Source organism: Taudactylus pleione, unplaced genomic scaffold (genome assembly GCF_031769625.1).
Source record: "Taudactylus pleione unplaced genomic scaffold, aTauple2 ptg001351l, whole genome shotgun sequence".
NCBI classification, from domain to species: domain Eukaryota; kingdom Metazoa; phylum Chordata; class Amphibia; order Anura; family Myobatrachidae; genus Taudactylus; species Taudactylus pleione.
Window position 1 is genome coordinate 781,284 of NW_028285751.1, and position 15,989 is coordinate 797,272.

The 15,989-nt window shown below is 44.2% G+C and overlaps 1 protein-coding gene across 3 annotated transcripts in view; it reads left to right on the forward strand.

The window, feature by feature from the left end:
• WDR4 (WDR4 tRNA N7-guanosine methyltransferase non-catalytic subunit) overlaps positions 1 to 15,989 on the forward strand; it is an 82,329-nt gene that overhangs the window by 7,930 nt on the left and 58,410 nt on the right. For all 3 annotated transcript variants that reach the window (XM_088463365.1, XM_088463367.1, XM_088463366.1), the window contains exon 3: positions 24 to 86. In XM_088463365.1, coding sequence (XP_088319491.1) covers positions 24 to 86 — 63 coding nt within the window. The remainder of the gene's footprint in view (positions 1 to 23; positions 87 to 15,989) is intronic.

The following is a 15,989-nucleotide window of genomic DNA, read 5'->3' on the forward strand; positions in this document are numbered from 1 at the left end:
CTATAACGGTTCTGTCTTCGCAGGGTCTGTGACGGCTTCTTCGTGATTGATTCCAGCATTCTGGAGACTAAACCTCCTGCGGCAGAGTAAGTGATATCCGGCGTCTCCTCATTACTCTCATATATAATACTGAGGACACTAACGGTGTATGGTGTGATCACTACACACATAATAACATGGCTGTCACTATAGCTGTCATTCTCTCATTGTGTAGTGTGTGTGACATGTAACGGTATATGGTGTGATCACTACACACATAATAACATGGCCTGTCACTATAGCTGTCATTCTCTCATTGTGTAGTGTGTGTGTGTGACATGTAACGGTATATGGTGTGATCACTACACACATAATAACATGGCCTGTCACTATAGCTGTCATTCTCTCATTGTGTAGTGTGTGTGACATGTAACGGTATATGGTGTGATCACTACACACATAATAACATGGCCTGTCACTATAGCTGTCATTCTCTCATTGAGTAGTGTGTGTGTGTGTGACATGTAACGGTATATGGTGTGATCACTACACACATAATAACATGGCCTGTCACTATAGCTGTCATTCTCTCATTGTGTAGTGTGTGACATGTAACGGTATATGGTGTGATCACTACACACATAATAACATGGCCTGTCACTATAGCTGTCATTCTCTCATTGTGTAGTGTGTGTGTGTGACATGTAACGGTATATGGTGTGATCACTACACACATAATAACATGGCCTGTCACTATAGCTGTCATTCTCTCATTGTGTAGTGTGTGTGACATGTAACGGTATATGGTGTGATCACTATACACATAATAACATGGCCTGTCACTATAGCTGTCATTCTCTCATTTTGTAGTGTGTGTGTGTGTGACATGTAACGGTATATGGTGTGATCACTACACACATAATAACATGGCCTGTCACTATAGCTGTCATTCTCTCATTGTGTAGTGTGTGACATGTAACGGTATATGGTGTGATCACTACACACATAATAACATGGCCTGTCACTATAGCTGTCATTCTCTCATTGTGTAGTGTGTGTGACATGTAACGGTATATGGTGTGATCACTATACACATAATAACATGGCCTGTCACTATAGCTGTCATTCTCTCATTTTGTAGTGTGTGTGTGTGTGACATGTAACGGTATATGGTGTGATCACTATACACATAATAACATGGCCTGTCACTATAGCTGTCATTCTCTCATTGTGTAGTGTGTGTGTGTGTGACATGTAACTGTATATGGTGTGATCACTATACACATAATAACATGGCCTGTCACTATAGCTGTCATTCTCTCATTTTGTAGTGTGTGTGTGTGTGACATGTAACGGTATATGGTGTGATCACTATACACATAATAACATGGCCTGTCACTATAGCTGTCATTCTCTCATTGTGTAGTGTGTGTGTGTGTGACATGTAACGGTGTATGGTGTGATCACTACACACATAATAACATGGCTGTCACTATAGCTGTCATTCTCTCATTGTGTAGTGTGTGTGACATGTAACGGTATATGGTGTGATCACTACACACATAATAACATGGCCTGTCACTATAGCTGTCATTCTCTCATTGTGTAGTGTGTGTGTGTGACATGTAACGGTATATGGTGTGATCACTACACACATAATAACATGGCCTGTCACTATAGCTGTCATTCTCTCATTGTGTAGTGTGTGTGTGTGACATGTAACGGTATATGGTGTGATCACTACACACATAATAACATGGCCTGTCACTATAGCTGTCATTCTCTCATTGTGTAGTGTGTGTGTGTGACATGTAACGGTATATGGTGTGATCACTACACACATAATAACATGGCCTGTCACTATAGCTGTCATTCTCTCATTGTGTAGTGTGTGTGTGTGACATGTAACGGTATATGGTGTGATCACTACACACATAATAACATGGCCTGTCACTATAGCTGTCATTCTCTCATTGTGTAGTGTGTGTGACATGTAACTGTGTATGGTGTGATCACTGTACAGTTATTGGGCTGATCTGCCTATAATCGGGCGATCGGCACCAGTTATTGTATAGTGTGTATGAACGATGGTTTTAGCGTTTCACAGATAACTGTTAGAAAACATCCACGAACGCATTCCTGCGATTGTCCCATCTGTCGGTGAAGACAGAAAATCCCGGCCTCTGTTTCCCGTTATCGCGCAATGTGCGCACATTCCCGATATTCTGCACAAATTTCTTATGCTTTTTCCTGATTCCCTCCTCATCCTTGTAGGCGGACATATGCAAATTCACTGTGAAATTCGGCAGGAATTAAGTTTAAATTGTATAGTGTGTGTGTGTAGCACATATATTACCGAAAATAATCGCAATTATCAGGTTGATCAAAAAATCGTATTGTGTGTATCTGGCATTAGGCTTTTCTCTCTGTGTAGCTGGCATTAGGCTTTCGTGTGTGTGTGTGTGTGTGTGTGTGTGTGTGTGGTTGGCATTAGGCTTTCCTGTGTGTGTGTGTGTGTGGTTGGCATTAGGCTTTCCTGTGTGTGTGTGGTTGGCATTATGCTTTCCTGTGTGTGTGTGTGGCTGGTATTATGTGTGTGTGTAGCTGGTATTAGGCTTTCCTGTGTGTGTGTGTGTGTGTGTAGCTGGCATTAGGCGTGTGTGTGTGTAGCTGGCATTAGGCGTGTGTGTGTGTGTAGCTGGTATTAGGCTTTCCTCTGTGTGTGTGTGTGTGTGTAGCTGGTATTAGGCTTTCCTCTGTGTGTGTGTAGCTGGTATTAGGCTTTCGTGTGTGTGTGTGTGTGTGTGTGTCTCTGGCATTAGGCGCGCGTGTGTGTGTGGCTGGCATTAGGCTTTCCCGTGTGTGTGTGTGTGTGTGTGTGTGTGTCTGGCATTAGGCTTTCCTGTATGTGTATGTGTGTGTGTGTAGCTGGCATGAGGCGTGTGTGTGTGTAGCTGGCATTAGGTGTGTGTGTGTAGCTGGCATTAGGCTTTCCTGTGTGTGTGTGTGTAGCTGGTATTAGGCTTTCTTCTGTGTGTGTGTGTGTGTGTGTGTAGCTGTCATTAGGCTTTCCTGTGTGTGTGTAGCTGGTATTAGGCTTTCCTCTCTGTGTGTGTGTGTGTGTGTGTGTGTGTGTGTGTGTGTGTGTGTGTGTGTGTGTGCAGCTGGTATTAGGCTTTCCTCTGTGTGTGTGTGTGGCTGGTATTAGGCTTTCCTGTGTGTGTGTGTGTGTGTGTGTGTGTGTAGCTGGCATTAGGCGTGTGTGTGTGTATGTGTGTGTGTAGCTGGTATTAGGCTTTCCTCTGTGTGTGTGTGTGTGTGTGTGTGTGTGTGTGTGTAGCTGGCATTAGGCTTTCCTGTGTGTGTGTAGCTGGCATTAGGCTTTCCTGTGTGTGTGTGTGTGTGTGTGTGTAGCTGGCATTAGGCTTTCCTGTGTGTGTAGCTGGCATTAGGCTTTCCTGTGTGTGTGTGTGTGTGTGTGTGTAGCTGGCATTAGGCTTTCCTCTCTGTGTGTGTGTGTAGCTGGCATTAGGCGTGTGTGTGTGTGTGTGTGTGTAGCTGGGATTAGGCTTTCCTCTCTGTGTGTGTAGCTGGCATTGTGTGTGTGTGTAGCTGGCATTGTGTGTGTGTGTAGCTGGCATTAGGTGTGTGTGTGTGTGTAGCTGGCATTAGGTGTGTGTGTGTAGCTGGCATTAGGCGTGTGTGTGTGTAGCTGGTATTAGGCTTTCGTGTGTGTGTGTGTGTGTGTCTCTGGCATTAGGCGCGTGTGTGTGTGTGTGGCTGGCATTAGGCTTTCCTGTGTGTGTGTGTGTGTGGCTGGCATTAGGCTTTCCTCTGTGTGTGTGTGGCTGGCATTAGGCTTTCCTCTGTGTGTGTGTGTGTGTGTGTGTGTGTGTGTGTGTGTGTGTGTGTGTAGCTGGCATTAGGCTTTCCTCTGTGTGTGTGTGTGTGGCTGGCATTAGGCTTTCGTGTGTGTGTGTGTGTGTGAGGCTGGCTGGCTGGCATTAGGCTTTCCTGTGTGTGTGTGTGTGTGTGTGTGTGTGTGGCTGGCATTAGGCTTTCCTCTGTGTGTGGCTGGCATTAGGCTTTCCTGTGTGTGTGTGTGTGTGGCTGGCATTAGGCTTTCCTGTGTGTGTGTGTGTGTGTGTGTGTGTAGCTGGCATTAGGCTTTCCTCTGTGTGTGTGTGTGTGTGTGTGTGTGTGTGTGGCTGGCATTAGGCTTTCCTGTGTGTGTGTGTGGCTGGCACTAGGCTTTCCTGTGTGTGTGTGTGTAGCTGGCATTAGGCTTTCCTCTCTGTGTGTGTGTGTGTGTGGCTGGCATTAGGCTTTCCTGTGTGTGTGTGTGTGTGTGGCTGGCATTAGGCTTTCCTCTGTGTGTGTGTGTGTGGCTGGCATTAGGCTTTCCTGTGTGTGTGGCTGGCTGGCATTAGGCTTTCCTGTGTGTGTGTGTGTGTGTGTGTAGCTGGCATTAGGCTTTCCTCTGTGTGTGTGTGTGTGTGTGTGTGTGTGGCTGGCATTAGGCTTTCCCGTGTGTGTGTGTGTGTGTGTGTGTGTGTGTGTGTGGCTGGCTGGCATTAGGCTTTCCTGTGTGTGTGTGTGTGTGTGTGTAGCTGGCATTAGGCTTTCCTGTGTGTGTGTGGCTGGCATTAGGCTTTCCTGTGTGTGTGTGTAGCTGGCTTTAGGCTTTCCTCTGTGTGTGTGTGTGTGTGTGTGTGTGTGGCTGGCATTAGGCTTTCCTCTGTGTGTGGCTGGCATTATGCTTTCCTGTGTGTGTGTGGCTGGCTGGCATTAGGCTTTCCTGTGTGTGTGTGTGTGTGTGGCTGGCATTAGGCTTTCCTGTGTGTGTGTGTGTGTGGCTGGCATTAGGCTTTCCTGTGTGTGTGTGTGTGGCTGGCATTAGGCTTTCCTGTGTGTGTGTGTGGCTGGCTGGCATTAGGCTTTCCTGTGTGTGTGTGTGTGTGTGGCTGGCATTAGGCTTTCCTCTGTGTGTGGCTGGCATTATGCTTTCCTGTGTGTGTGTGGCTGGCTGGCATTAGGCTTTCCTGTGTGTGTGTGTGTGTGTGTGTGTGGCTGGCATTAGGCTTTCCTGTGTGTGTGTGTAGCTGGCATTAGGCTTTCCTCTGTGTGTGTGTGTGTGTGTGTGTGTGTGTGGCTGGCATTATGCTTTCCTGTGTGTGTGTGTGGCTGGCTGGCATTAGGCTTTCCTCTGTGTGTGTGTGTGTGTGTGTGTGTGGCTGGCTGGCATTAGGCTTTCCTGTGTGTGTGGCTGGCATTAGGCTTTCCTGTGTGTGTGTGTGGCTGGCATTAGGCTTTCCTCTCTGTGTGTGTGTGTGTGTGTGTGTGTGGCTGGCATTAGGCTTTCCTGTGTGTGTGTGTGTGTGGCTGGCATTAGGCTTTCCTGTGTGTGTGTGTGTGTGTGTGGCTGGCATTAGGCTTTCCTGTGTGTGTGTGTGTGTGGCTGGCATTAGGCTTTCCTGTGTGTGTGTGTGTGGCTGGCATTAGGCTTTCCTCTCTGTGTGTGTGTGTGTGTGTGTGTGTGTGTGTGTGGCTGGCATTAGGCTTTCCTCTGTGTGTGTGTGTGTCTGGCATTAGGCTTTCCTCTCTCTGTGTGTGTGTGTGTGGCTGGCATTAGGCTTTCCTGTGTGTGTGTGTGTGTGTGTGTGTGTGTGTGTGTAGCTGGCATTAGGCTTTCCTGTGTGTGTGTGTGGCTGGCATTAGGCTTTCCTGTGTGTGTGTGTGTTGCTGGCATTAGGCTTTCCTGTGTGTGTGTGTGTGTGTGTGTGGCTGGCATAATGCTTTCCTGTGTGTGTGTGGCTGGCTGGCATTAGGCTTTCCTGTGTGTGTGTGTGTGTGTGTGTGTGTAGCTGGCATTAGGCTTTCCCCTGTGTGTGTGTGGCTGGCTGGCATTAGGCTTTCCTGTGTGTGTGTGTGTGGCTGGCATTAGGCTTTCCTCTGTGTGTGTGTGTGTGTGTGTGTGTGGCTGGCATTAGGCTTTCCTGTGTGTGTGTGTGTGTGTAGCTGGCATTAGGCTTTCCTCTGTGTGTGTGTGTGTGTGTGTGGCTGGCATTAGGCTTTCCTGTGTGTGTGTGTGTGTGTGTGGCTGGCATTAGGCTTTCCCCTGTGTGTGTGTGTGTGTGGCTGGCATTAGGCTTTCCTGTGTGTGTGTGTGTGTGTGTGTGTGTGTGTGTGTGTCTGGCATTAGGCTTTCCTCTCTCTGTGTGTGTGTGTGGCTGGCATTAGGCTTTCGTGTGTGTGTGTGTGTGTGTGTGTGTGTGTAGCTGGCATTAGGCTTTCCTGTGTGTGTGTGTGTGTGTGGCTGGCATTAGTCTTTCCCCTGTGTGTGTGTGGCTGGCATTAGGCTTTCCTGTGTGTGTGTGGCTGGCATTAGGCTTTCCTGTGTGTGTGTGTGGCTGGCATTAGGCTTTCCTCTGTGTGTGTGTGTGTGTGTGGCTGGCATTAGGCTTTCCTCTGTGTGTGTGTGTGTGTGTGTGGCTGGCATTAGGCTTTCCTGTGTGTGTGTGTGTGGCTGGCATTAGGCTTTCCTGTGTGTGTGTGTGTGTGTGTGTGTGTGGCTGGCATTAGGCTTTCCTCTGTGTGTGTGTGTGTGTGTGTGTCTGGCATTAGGCTTTCCTGTGTGTGTGGCTGGCATTATGCTTTCCTGTGTGTGTGTGGCTGGCTGGCATTAGGCTTTCCTGTGTGTGTGTGTGTGTGTGTAGCTGGCATTAGGCTTTCCTGTGTGTGTGTGTGGCTGGCATTAGGCTTTCCTCTGTGTGTGTGGCTGGCATTAGGCTTTCCTGTGTGTGTGTGTGTGTGTGTGTGTGTGTGTGTGGCTGGCATTAGGCTTTCCTCTGTGTGTGTGTGTGTGGCTGGCATTAGGCTTTCCTCTGTGTGTGTGTGTGTGTGTGTGGCTGGCATTAGGCTTTCCTCTGTGTGTGTGTGTGTGTGTGTGTGGCTGGCATTAGGCTTTCCTGTGTGTGTGTGTGTAGCTGGCATTAGGCTTTCCTCTGTGTGTGTGTGTGTGTGGCTGGCTGGCATTAGGCTTTCCTGTGTGTGTGTGTGTGTGTTTGTGGCTGGCATTAGGCTTTCCTCTGTGTGTGTGTGTGTCTGGCATTAGGCTTTCCTCTCTCTGTGTGTGTGTGGCTGGCATTAGGCTTTCCTGTGTGTGTGTGTGTGTGTGTGTGTGTGTGTGTAGCTGGCATTAGGCTTTCCTGTGTGTGTGTGTGGCTGGCATTAGGCTTTCCTGTGTGTGTGTGTGTGTGTGTGTTGCTGGCATTAGGCTTTCCTGTGTGTGTGTGTGTGTGTGTGTGTGGCTGGCATAATGCTTTCCTGTGTGTGTGTGGCTGGCTGGCATTAGGCTTTCCTGTGTGTGTGTGTGTAGCTGGCATTAGGCTTTCCCCTGTGTGTGTGTGGCTGGCTGGCATTAGGATTTCCTGTGTGTGTGTGTGTGGCTGGCATTAGGCTTTCCTCTGTGTGTGTGTGTGTGTGTGTGGCTGGCATTAGGCTTTCCTGTGTGTGTGTGTGTGTAGCTGGCATTAGGCTTTCCTCTGTGTGTGTGTGTGTGTGTGTGTGTGTGTGGCTGGCATTAGGCTTTCCTGTGTGTGTGTGTGTGTGTGTGGCTGGCATTAGGCTTTCCCCTGTGTGTGTGTGTGTGTGTGGCTGGCATTAGGCTTTCCTGTGTGTGTGTGTGTGTGTGTGTCTGGCATTAGGCTTTCCTCTCTCTGTGTGTGTGTGTGGCTGGCATTAGGCTTTCCTGTGTGTGTGTGTGTGTGTGTGTGTGTGTAGCTGGCATTAGGCTTTCCTGTGTGTGTGTGTGGCTGGCATTAGTCTTTCCCCTGTGTGTGTGTGGCTGGCATTAGGCTTTCCTCTGTGTGTGTGTGTGGCTGGCATTAGGCTTTCCTGTGTGTGTGTGTGTGTGTGTGTGTGTGTGTGTGTGGCTGGCTGGCATTAGGCTTTCCTGTGTGTGTGTGGCTGGCATTAGGCTTTCCTGTGTGTGTGTGTGGCTGGCATTAGGCTTTCCTCTGTGTGTGTGTGTGGCTGGCATTAGGCTTTCCTCTGTGTGTGTGTGTGGCTGGCATTAGGCTTTCCTCTGTGTGTGTGTGTGTGTGTGGCTGGCATTAGGCTTTCCTGTGTGTGTGTGGCTGGCTGGCATTAGGCTTTCCTGTGTGTGTGTGTGTGTGTGTGTAGCTGGCATTAGGCTTTCCTGTGTGTGTGTGTGTGTGTGTGTGTGGCTGGCATTAGGCTTTCCTCTGTGTGTGTGGCTGGCATTAGGCTTTCCTGTGTGTGTGTGTGGCTGGCATTAGGCTTTCCTGTGTGTGTGTGTGTGTGTGTGTAGCTGGCTTTAGGCTTTCCTCTGTGTGTGTGTGTGTGTGTGTGTGTGTGTGTGTGTGTGTGTGTGTGTGTGGCTGGCATTAGGCTTTCCTCTGTGTGTGTGTGTGTGTGTGTGTGGCTGGCATTAGGCTTTCCTGTGTGTGTGTGTGTAGCTGGCATTAGGCTTTCCTCTGTGTGTGTGTGTGTGGCTGGCTGGCATTAGGCTTTCCTGTGTGTGTGTGTGTGTGTTTGTGGCTGGCATTAGGCTTTCCTCTGTGTGTGTGTGTGTGTGTGTGTGTGGCTGGCATTAGGCTTTCCTCTGTGTGTGTGTGTGTGTGTGTGGCTGGCATTAGGCTTTCCTCTGTGTGTGTGTGTGTGTGTGTGTGTGTGGCTGGCATTAGGCTTTCCTCTGTGTGTGTGTGTGTGGCTGGCATTAGGCTTTCCTCTGTGTGTGTGTGTGTGTGTGTGGCTGGCATTAGGCTTTCCTCTGTGTGTGTGTGTGTGTGTGTGTGTGTGTGGCTGGCATTAGGCTTTCCTCTGTGTGTGTGTGTGTGTGTGTGTGTGGCTGGCATTAGGCTTTCCTCTGTGTGTGTGTGTGTGTGTGTGTGTGTGTGTGTGTGTGGCTGGCATTAGGCTTTCCTCTGTGTGTGTGTGTGTGTGGCTGGCATTAGGCTTTCCTGTGTGTGTGTGTGTGTGTGGCTGGCATTAGGCTTTCCTGTGTGTGTGTGTAGCTGGCATTAGGCTTTCCTCTGTGTGTGTGTGTGTGTGTGTGTGTGTGTGTGTGTCTGGCATTAGGCTTTCCTGTGTGTGTGTGTGTGTGGCTGGCATTAGGCTTTCCTGTGTGTGTGTGTGGCTGGCATTAGGCTTTCCTGTGTGTGTGTGTGTGTGTGTGTGTGTGTGGCTGGCATTAGGCTTTCCTCTCTGTGTGTGTGTGTGTGTGTGTGTGTGGCTGGCATTAGGCTTTCCTGTGTGTGTGTGTGTGTGTGTGTGTGTGTGTGGCTGGCATTAGGCTTTCCTCTGTGTGTGTGTGTGTGTGTGTGTGTGTGTGTGTGTGTGTTGCTGGCATTAGGCTTTCCTGTGTGTGTGTGTGGCTGGCATTATGCTTTCCTGTGTGTGTGTGGCTGGCTGGCATTAGGCTTTCCTGTGTGTGTGTGTGTGTGTGTGTAGCTGGCATTAGGCTTTCCCCTGTGTGTGTGTGTGTAGCTGGCATTAGGCTTTCCCCTGTGTGTGTGTGGCTGGCTAGCATTAGGCTTTCCTGTGTGTGTGTGTGTGTGTGGCTGGCATTAGGCTTTCCTCTGTGTGTGTGTGTGTGGCTGGCAATAGGCTTTCCTGTGTGTGTGTGTGTGTGTGTGTGTGGCTGGCATTAGGCTTTCCTGTGTGTGTGTGTGTGTGTGTGTGTGGCTGGCATTAGGCTTTCCTGTGTGTGTGTGTGTGTGTGTAGCTGGCATTAGGCTTACCTCTGTGTGTGTGTGTGTGTGTGTGGCTGGCATTAGGCTTTCCTGTGTGTGTGTGTGTGTGTGTGTGTGTGTGTGTGTGTGGCTGGCTGGCATTAGGCTTTCCTCTGTGTGTGTGTGTGTGTGTGTGTGTGTGTGTGTGTGTGGCTGGCATTAGGCTTTCCTGTGTGTGTGTGTAGCTGGCATTAGGCTTTCCTCTGTGTGTGTGTGTGTGTGTGTGTGTGTGTCTGGCATTAGGCTTTCCTCTCTGTGTGTGTGTGTGTGTGGCTGGCATTAGGCTTTCCTGTGTGTGTGTGTGTGTGTGTGTGTGTGTGTGGCTGGCATTAGGCTTTCCTGTGTGTGTGTGTGTGTGTGTGTGGCTGGCATTAGGCTTTCCTGTGTGTGTGTGTGTGGCTGGCATTAGGCTTTCCTGTGTGTGTGTGTGTGGCTGGCATTAGGCTTTCCTGTGTGTGTGTGTGTAGCTGGCATTAGGCTTTCCTGTGTGTGTGTGTGTGTGTGTGTGGCTGGCATTAGGCTTTCCTCTGTGTGTGTGTGTGTGTGTGTGTGTGTGTGTGTGGCTGGCATTAGGCTTTCCTGTGTGTGTGTGTAGCTGGCATTAGGCTTTCCTGTGTGTGTGTGTGTGTGTGTCTGGCATTAGGCTTTCCTCTCTGTGTGTGTGTGTGGCTGGCATTAGGCTTTCCTGTGTGTGTGTGTGTGTGTGTGTGTGTGTAGCTGGCATTAGGCTTTCCTGTGTGTGTGTGTGTGTGTGTGGCTGGCATTAGTCTTTCCCCTGTGTGTGTGTGTGTGTGTGGCTGGCATTAGGCTTTCCTGTGTGTGTGTGTGTGTGTGTGTGTGTGTGTCTGGCATTAGGCTTTCCTGTGTGTGTGTGGCTGGCATTAGGCTTTCCTGTGTGTGTGTGTGTGTAGCTGGCATTAGGCTTTCCTCTGTGTGTGTGTGTGTGTGTGTGTGTGTGTGGCTGGCATTAGGCTTTCCTGTGTGTGTGTGTGTGTGTGGCTGGCATTAGGCTTTCCTCTGTGTGTGTGTGTGTGTGTGTGTGTGTGTGGCTGGCATTAGGCTTTCCTGTGTGTGTGTGTAGCTGGCATTAGGCTTTCCTCTGTGTGTGTGTGTGTGTGTGTGTGTGTGGCTGGCATTAGGCTTTCCTGTGTGTGTGTGTGTGTGTGTGTAGCTGGCATTAGGCTTTCCTGTGTGTGTGTGTGTGTGTGTGTGGCTGGCATTAGTCTTTCCCCTGTGTGTGTGTGTGTGTGGCTGGCATTAGGCTTTCCTCTGTGTGTGTGTGTGTGTGTGTGTGTGTGTGTGTGTGTGGCTGGCTGGCATTAGGCTTTCTCGTGTGTGTGGCTGGCATTAGGCTTTCCTCTCTGTGTGTGTGTGTGTGTGTGGCTGGCATTAGGCTTTCCTCTCTGTGTGTGTGTGTGTGTGTGTAGCTGGCATTAGGCTTTCCTGTGTGTGTGTGTGTGTGTGTGTGTGTGTAGCTGGCATTAGGCTTTCTCCTGTGTGTGTGTGTGTGGCTGGCATTAGGCTTTCCTCTGTGTGTGTGTGTGTGTGTGTGTGTGTGTGTGTGTGTGTGTGGCTGTGTGTGTGTGTGTGGCTGGCATTAGGCGTGTGTGTGTGTGTGTGGCTGGCATTAGGCTTTCCTGTGTGTGTGTGTGGCTGGCATTAGGCTTTCCTGTGTGTGTGTGTGTGTGTGTGTGTGTGTGTGTGTGGGGCTGGCATTATGCTTTCTTCTGTGTGTGTGTGGCTGGCTGGCATTAGGTGTGTGTGTGTGTGTGTGTGTGTGTGTGTGGCTGGCATTAGGCTTTCCTCTGTGTTGCAGACAGGAAAGAAGTAAATGAAGATTATACAGCCGGTATAGTTTCCCTCGTTGATTGTAGCTGGAACTACTAGAGTGTTAGCTCCTTCTGCTAGGTGAGGAGCAGGAAGCAGAAGTGTAGGCGCTCTCCATATATTCCCCTATAGATGACTGATGTACTATGCGTGTGACTGAATAGACCTGGTGTTTCCTGTCAGTATAGATATCATTTGGCAGCTGCTGATTACTGACCTTCCCTATTAGAATATTGGGCTCAGGCTTTAGATGACATAAGACCTCAGGTGTTATCACTAACCTCCAGCACCGATGACTCGTATAGGAATCGGCCATTATCCAGCCGCTATAAGCAGTGCGCTCCTCCTATTGCACGTTACGCGCTGTTCTAGTACAGATTGAGTCTCCCATATCCACATTATTCCAAGATACAGAATATTCCGAAACAGATTATTATTTTTTTAGCGTGACAGATTGTGATCATTTCTACTTTCTGATGGTTCAATGTAAACCTTTGCTTAATGCTTTTCATTTTAAAAACTATTGTATAAAATGACCGGCATGCTGTGTAAGGTCCTGTGATTAGATTTGGGGCCTATTCCCAAGAGATGTCTTTATTTTATGGAAATATTCAGACATCCAAAATGCACTTTGGGTATTGGAGACTCTCCCTGTACTATACAAGCACATTGTTCATGCCTACATACATAGGGAGTAAAGTCTCACATTTGCAAATGTTTTCAAACCTTGGAGGGTGTAAAGTGTATTACTGGGGTAAATGAGGAGCTCTAGATTGTAAGATTTAATTTTTAGACTAATTTGGTCTAAAGTTCAGTGTACTCTCCTCTAAATGCTGATCTTTCTTATTATACATTATACGCTGACCTGCCTTTATTATATATTATACACTGACCTTTCCTTTATTATACATTATACACTGACCTTTCCTTTATTATATATTATACATTATACACTGACCTTTCCTTTATTATACATTATACACTGACCTTTCCTTTATTATACATTATACACTGACCTTTCCTTTATTATACACTGACCTTTCCTTTATTATATATTATACATTATACACTGACCTTTCCTTTATTATATGACCTTTCCTTTATTATATATTATACACTGACCTTTCCTTTATTATACATTATACGCTGACCTTTCCTTTATTATACATTATACGCTGACCTTTCCTTTATTATACATTATACACTGACCTTCCTTTATTATACATTATACACTGACCTTTCCTTTATTATACTTTATACACTGACCTTTCCTTTATTATACATTATATGCTGATCTTTCCTTTATTATACATTATACACTATACACTGACCTTTCCTTTATTATACATTATACACTATACACTGACCTTTCCTTTATTATACATTATACACTATACACTGACCTTTCCTTTATTATACATTATACACTGACCTTTCCTTTATTATACATTATACACTGACCTTTCCTTTATTATACATTATACACTGACCTTTCCTTTATTATACATTATACACTGACCTTTCCTTATTATACTGACCTTTCCTTTATTATACATTATACACTATACACTGACCTTTCCTTTATTATACATTATACACTGACCTTCCTTTATTATACACTATTCACTGACCTTTCCTTTATTATACATTATACAGTGACCTTTCCTTTATTATACATTATACAGTGACCTTTCCTTTATTATACATTATACACTGACCTTTCCTTTATTATACATTATACACTGACCTTTCCTTTATTATACATTATACACTGACCTTCCTTTATTATACACTATACACTGACCTTTCCTTTATTATACATTATACAGTGACCTTTCCTTTATTATACATTATACACTATACACTGACCTTTCCTTTATTATACATTATACACTGACCTTTCCTTTATTATACATTATACACTGACCTTCCTTTATTATACATTATACACTGACCTTCCTTTATTATACACTATACACTGACCTTTCCTTTATTATACATTATACAGTGACCTTTCCTTTATTATACATTATACACTATACACTGACCTTTCCTTTATTATACATTATACACTGACCTTTCCTTTATTATACATTATACACTGACCTTTCCTTTATTATACATTATACACTGACCTTTCCTTTATTATACATTATACACTGACCTTCCTTTATTATACACTATACACTGACCTTTCCTTTATTATACATTATACAGTGACCTTTCCTTTATTATACATTATACACTATACACTGACCTTTCCTTTATTATACATTATACACTGACCTTTCCTTTATTATACATTATACACTGACCTTTCCTTTATTATACATTATACACTGACCTTTCCTTTATTATACATTATACACTGACCTTTCCTTTATTATACATTATACACTGACCTTCCTTTATTATACATTATACACTGACCTTTCCTTTATTATACTGACCTTTCCTTTATTATACATTATACACTATACACTGACCTTTCCTTTATTATACATTATACACTGACCTTTCCTTTATTATACATTATACACTATACACTGACCTTTCCTTTATTATACATTATACACTGACCTTTCCTTTATTATACATTATACACTGACCTTCCTTTATTATACACTATACACTGACCTTTCCTTTATTATACATTATACAGTGACCTTTCCTTTATTATACATTATACACTATACACTGACCTTTCCTTTATTATACATTATACACTGACCTTTCCTTTATTATACATTATACACTGACCTTTCCTTTATTATACTGACCTTTCCTTTATTATACATTATACACTATACACTGACCTTTCCTTTATTATACATTATACAGTGACCTTTCCTTTATTATACACTATACACTGACCTTTCCTTTATTATTCATTATACAGTGACCTTTCCTTTATTATACATTATACACTATACACTGACCTTTCCTTTATTATACATTATACACTGACCTTTCCTTTATTATACATTATACACTGACCTTTCCTTTATTATACATTATACACTGACCTTTCCTTTATTATACATTATACACTGACCTTCCTTTATTATACACTATACACTGACCTTTCCTTTATTATACATTATACAGTGACCTTTCCTTTATTATACATTATACACTATACACGGACCTTTCCTTTATTATACATTATACACTGACCTTTCCTTTATTATACATTATACACTGACCTTCCTTTATTATACATTATACACTGACCTTTCCTTTATTATACTGACCTTTCCTTTATTATACATTATACACTATACACTGACCTTTCCTTTATTATACATTATACAGTGACCTTTCCTTTATTATACATTATACACTATACACTGACCTTTCCTTTATTATACATTATACACTGACCTTTCCTTTATTATACATTATACACTGACCTTTCCTTTATTATACATTATACACTGACCTTCCTTTATTATACACTATACACTGACCTTTCCTTTATTATACATTATACAGTGACCTTTCCTTTATTATACATTATACACTATACACTGACCTTTCCTTTATTATACATTATACACTGACCTTTCCTTTATTATACATTATACACTGACCTTCCTTTATTATACATTATACACTGACCTTTCCTTTATTATACTGACCTTTCCTTTATTATACATTATACACTATACACTGACCTTTCCTTTATTATACATTATACACTGACCTTTCCTTTATTATACACTATACACTGACCTTTCCTTTATTATACATTATACACTATACACTGACCTTTCCTTTATTATACATTATACACTGACCTTTCCTTTATTATTAAACATTATACACTGACCTTTCCTTTATTATACACTATACACTGACCTTTCCTTTATTATACATTATACACTATACACTGACCTTTCCTTTATTATACATTATATACTGACCTTTCCTTTATTATACACTATACACTGACCTTTCCTTTATTATACATTATACACTATACACTGACCTTTCCTTTATTATACATTATACACTGACCTTTCCTTTATTATACATTATACACTATACACTGACCTTTCCTTTATTATACATTATACACTGACCTTTCCTTTATTATACACTATACACTGACCTTTCCTTTATTATACATTATACACTATACACTGACCTTTCCTTTATTATACATTATATACTGACCTTTCCTTTATTATACACTATACACTGACCTTTCCTTTATTATACATTATACACTGACCTTTCCTTTATTATACATTATACACTGACCTTTCCTTTATTATACATTATACACTGACCTTCCTTTATTATACATTATACACTGACCTTTCCTTTATTATACACTATACACTGACCTTTCCTTTATTATACATTATACACTATACACTGACCTTCCTTTATTATACACTATACACTGACCTTTCCTTTATT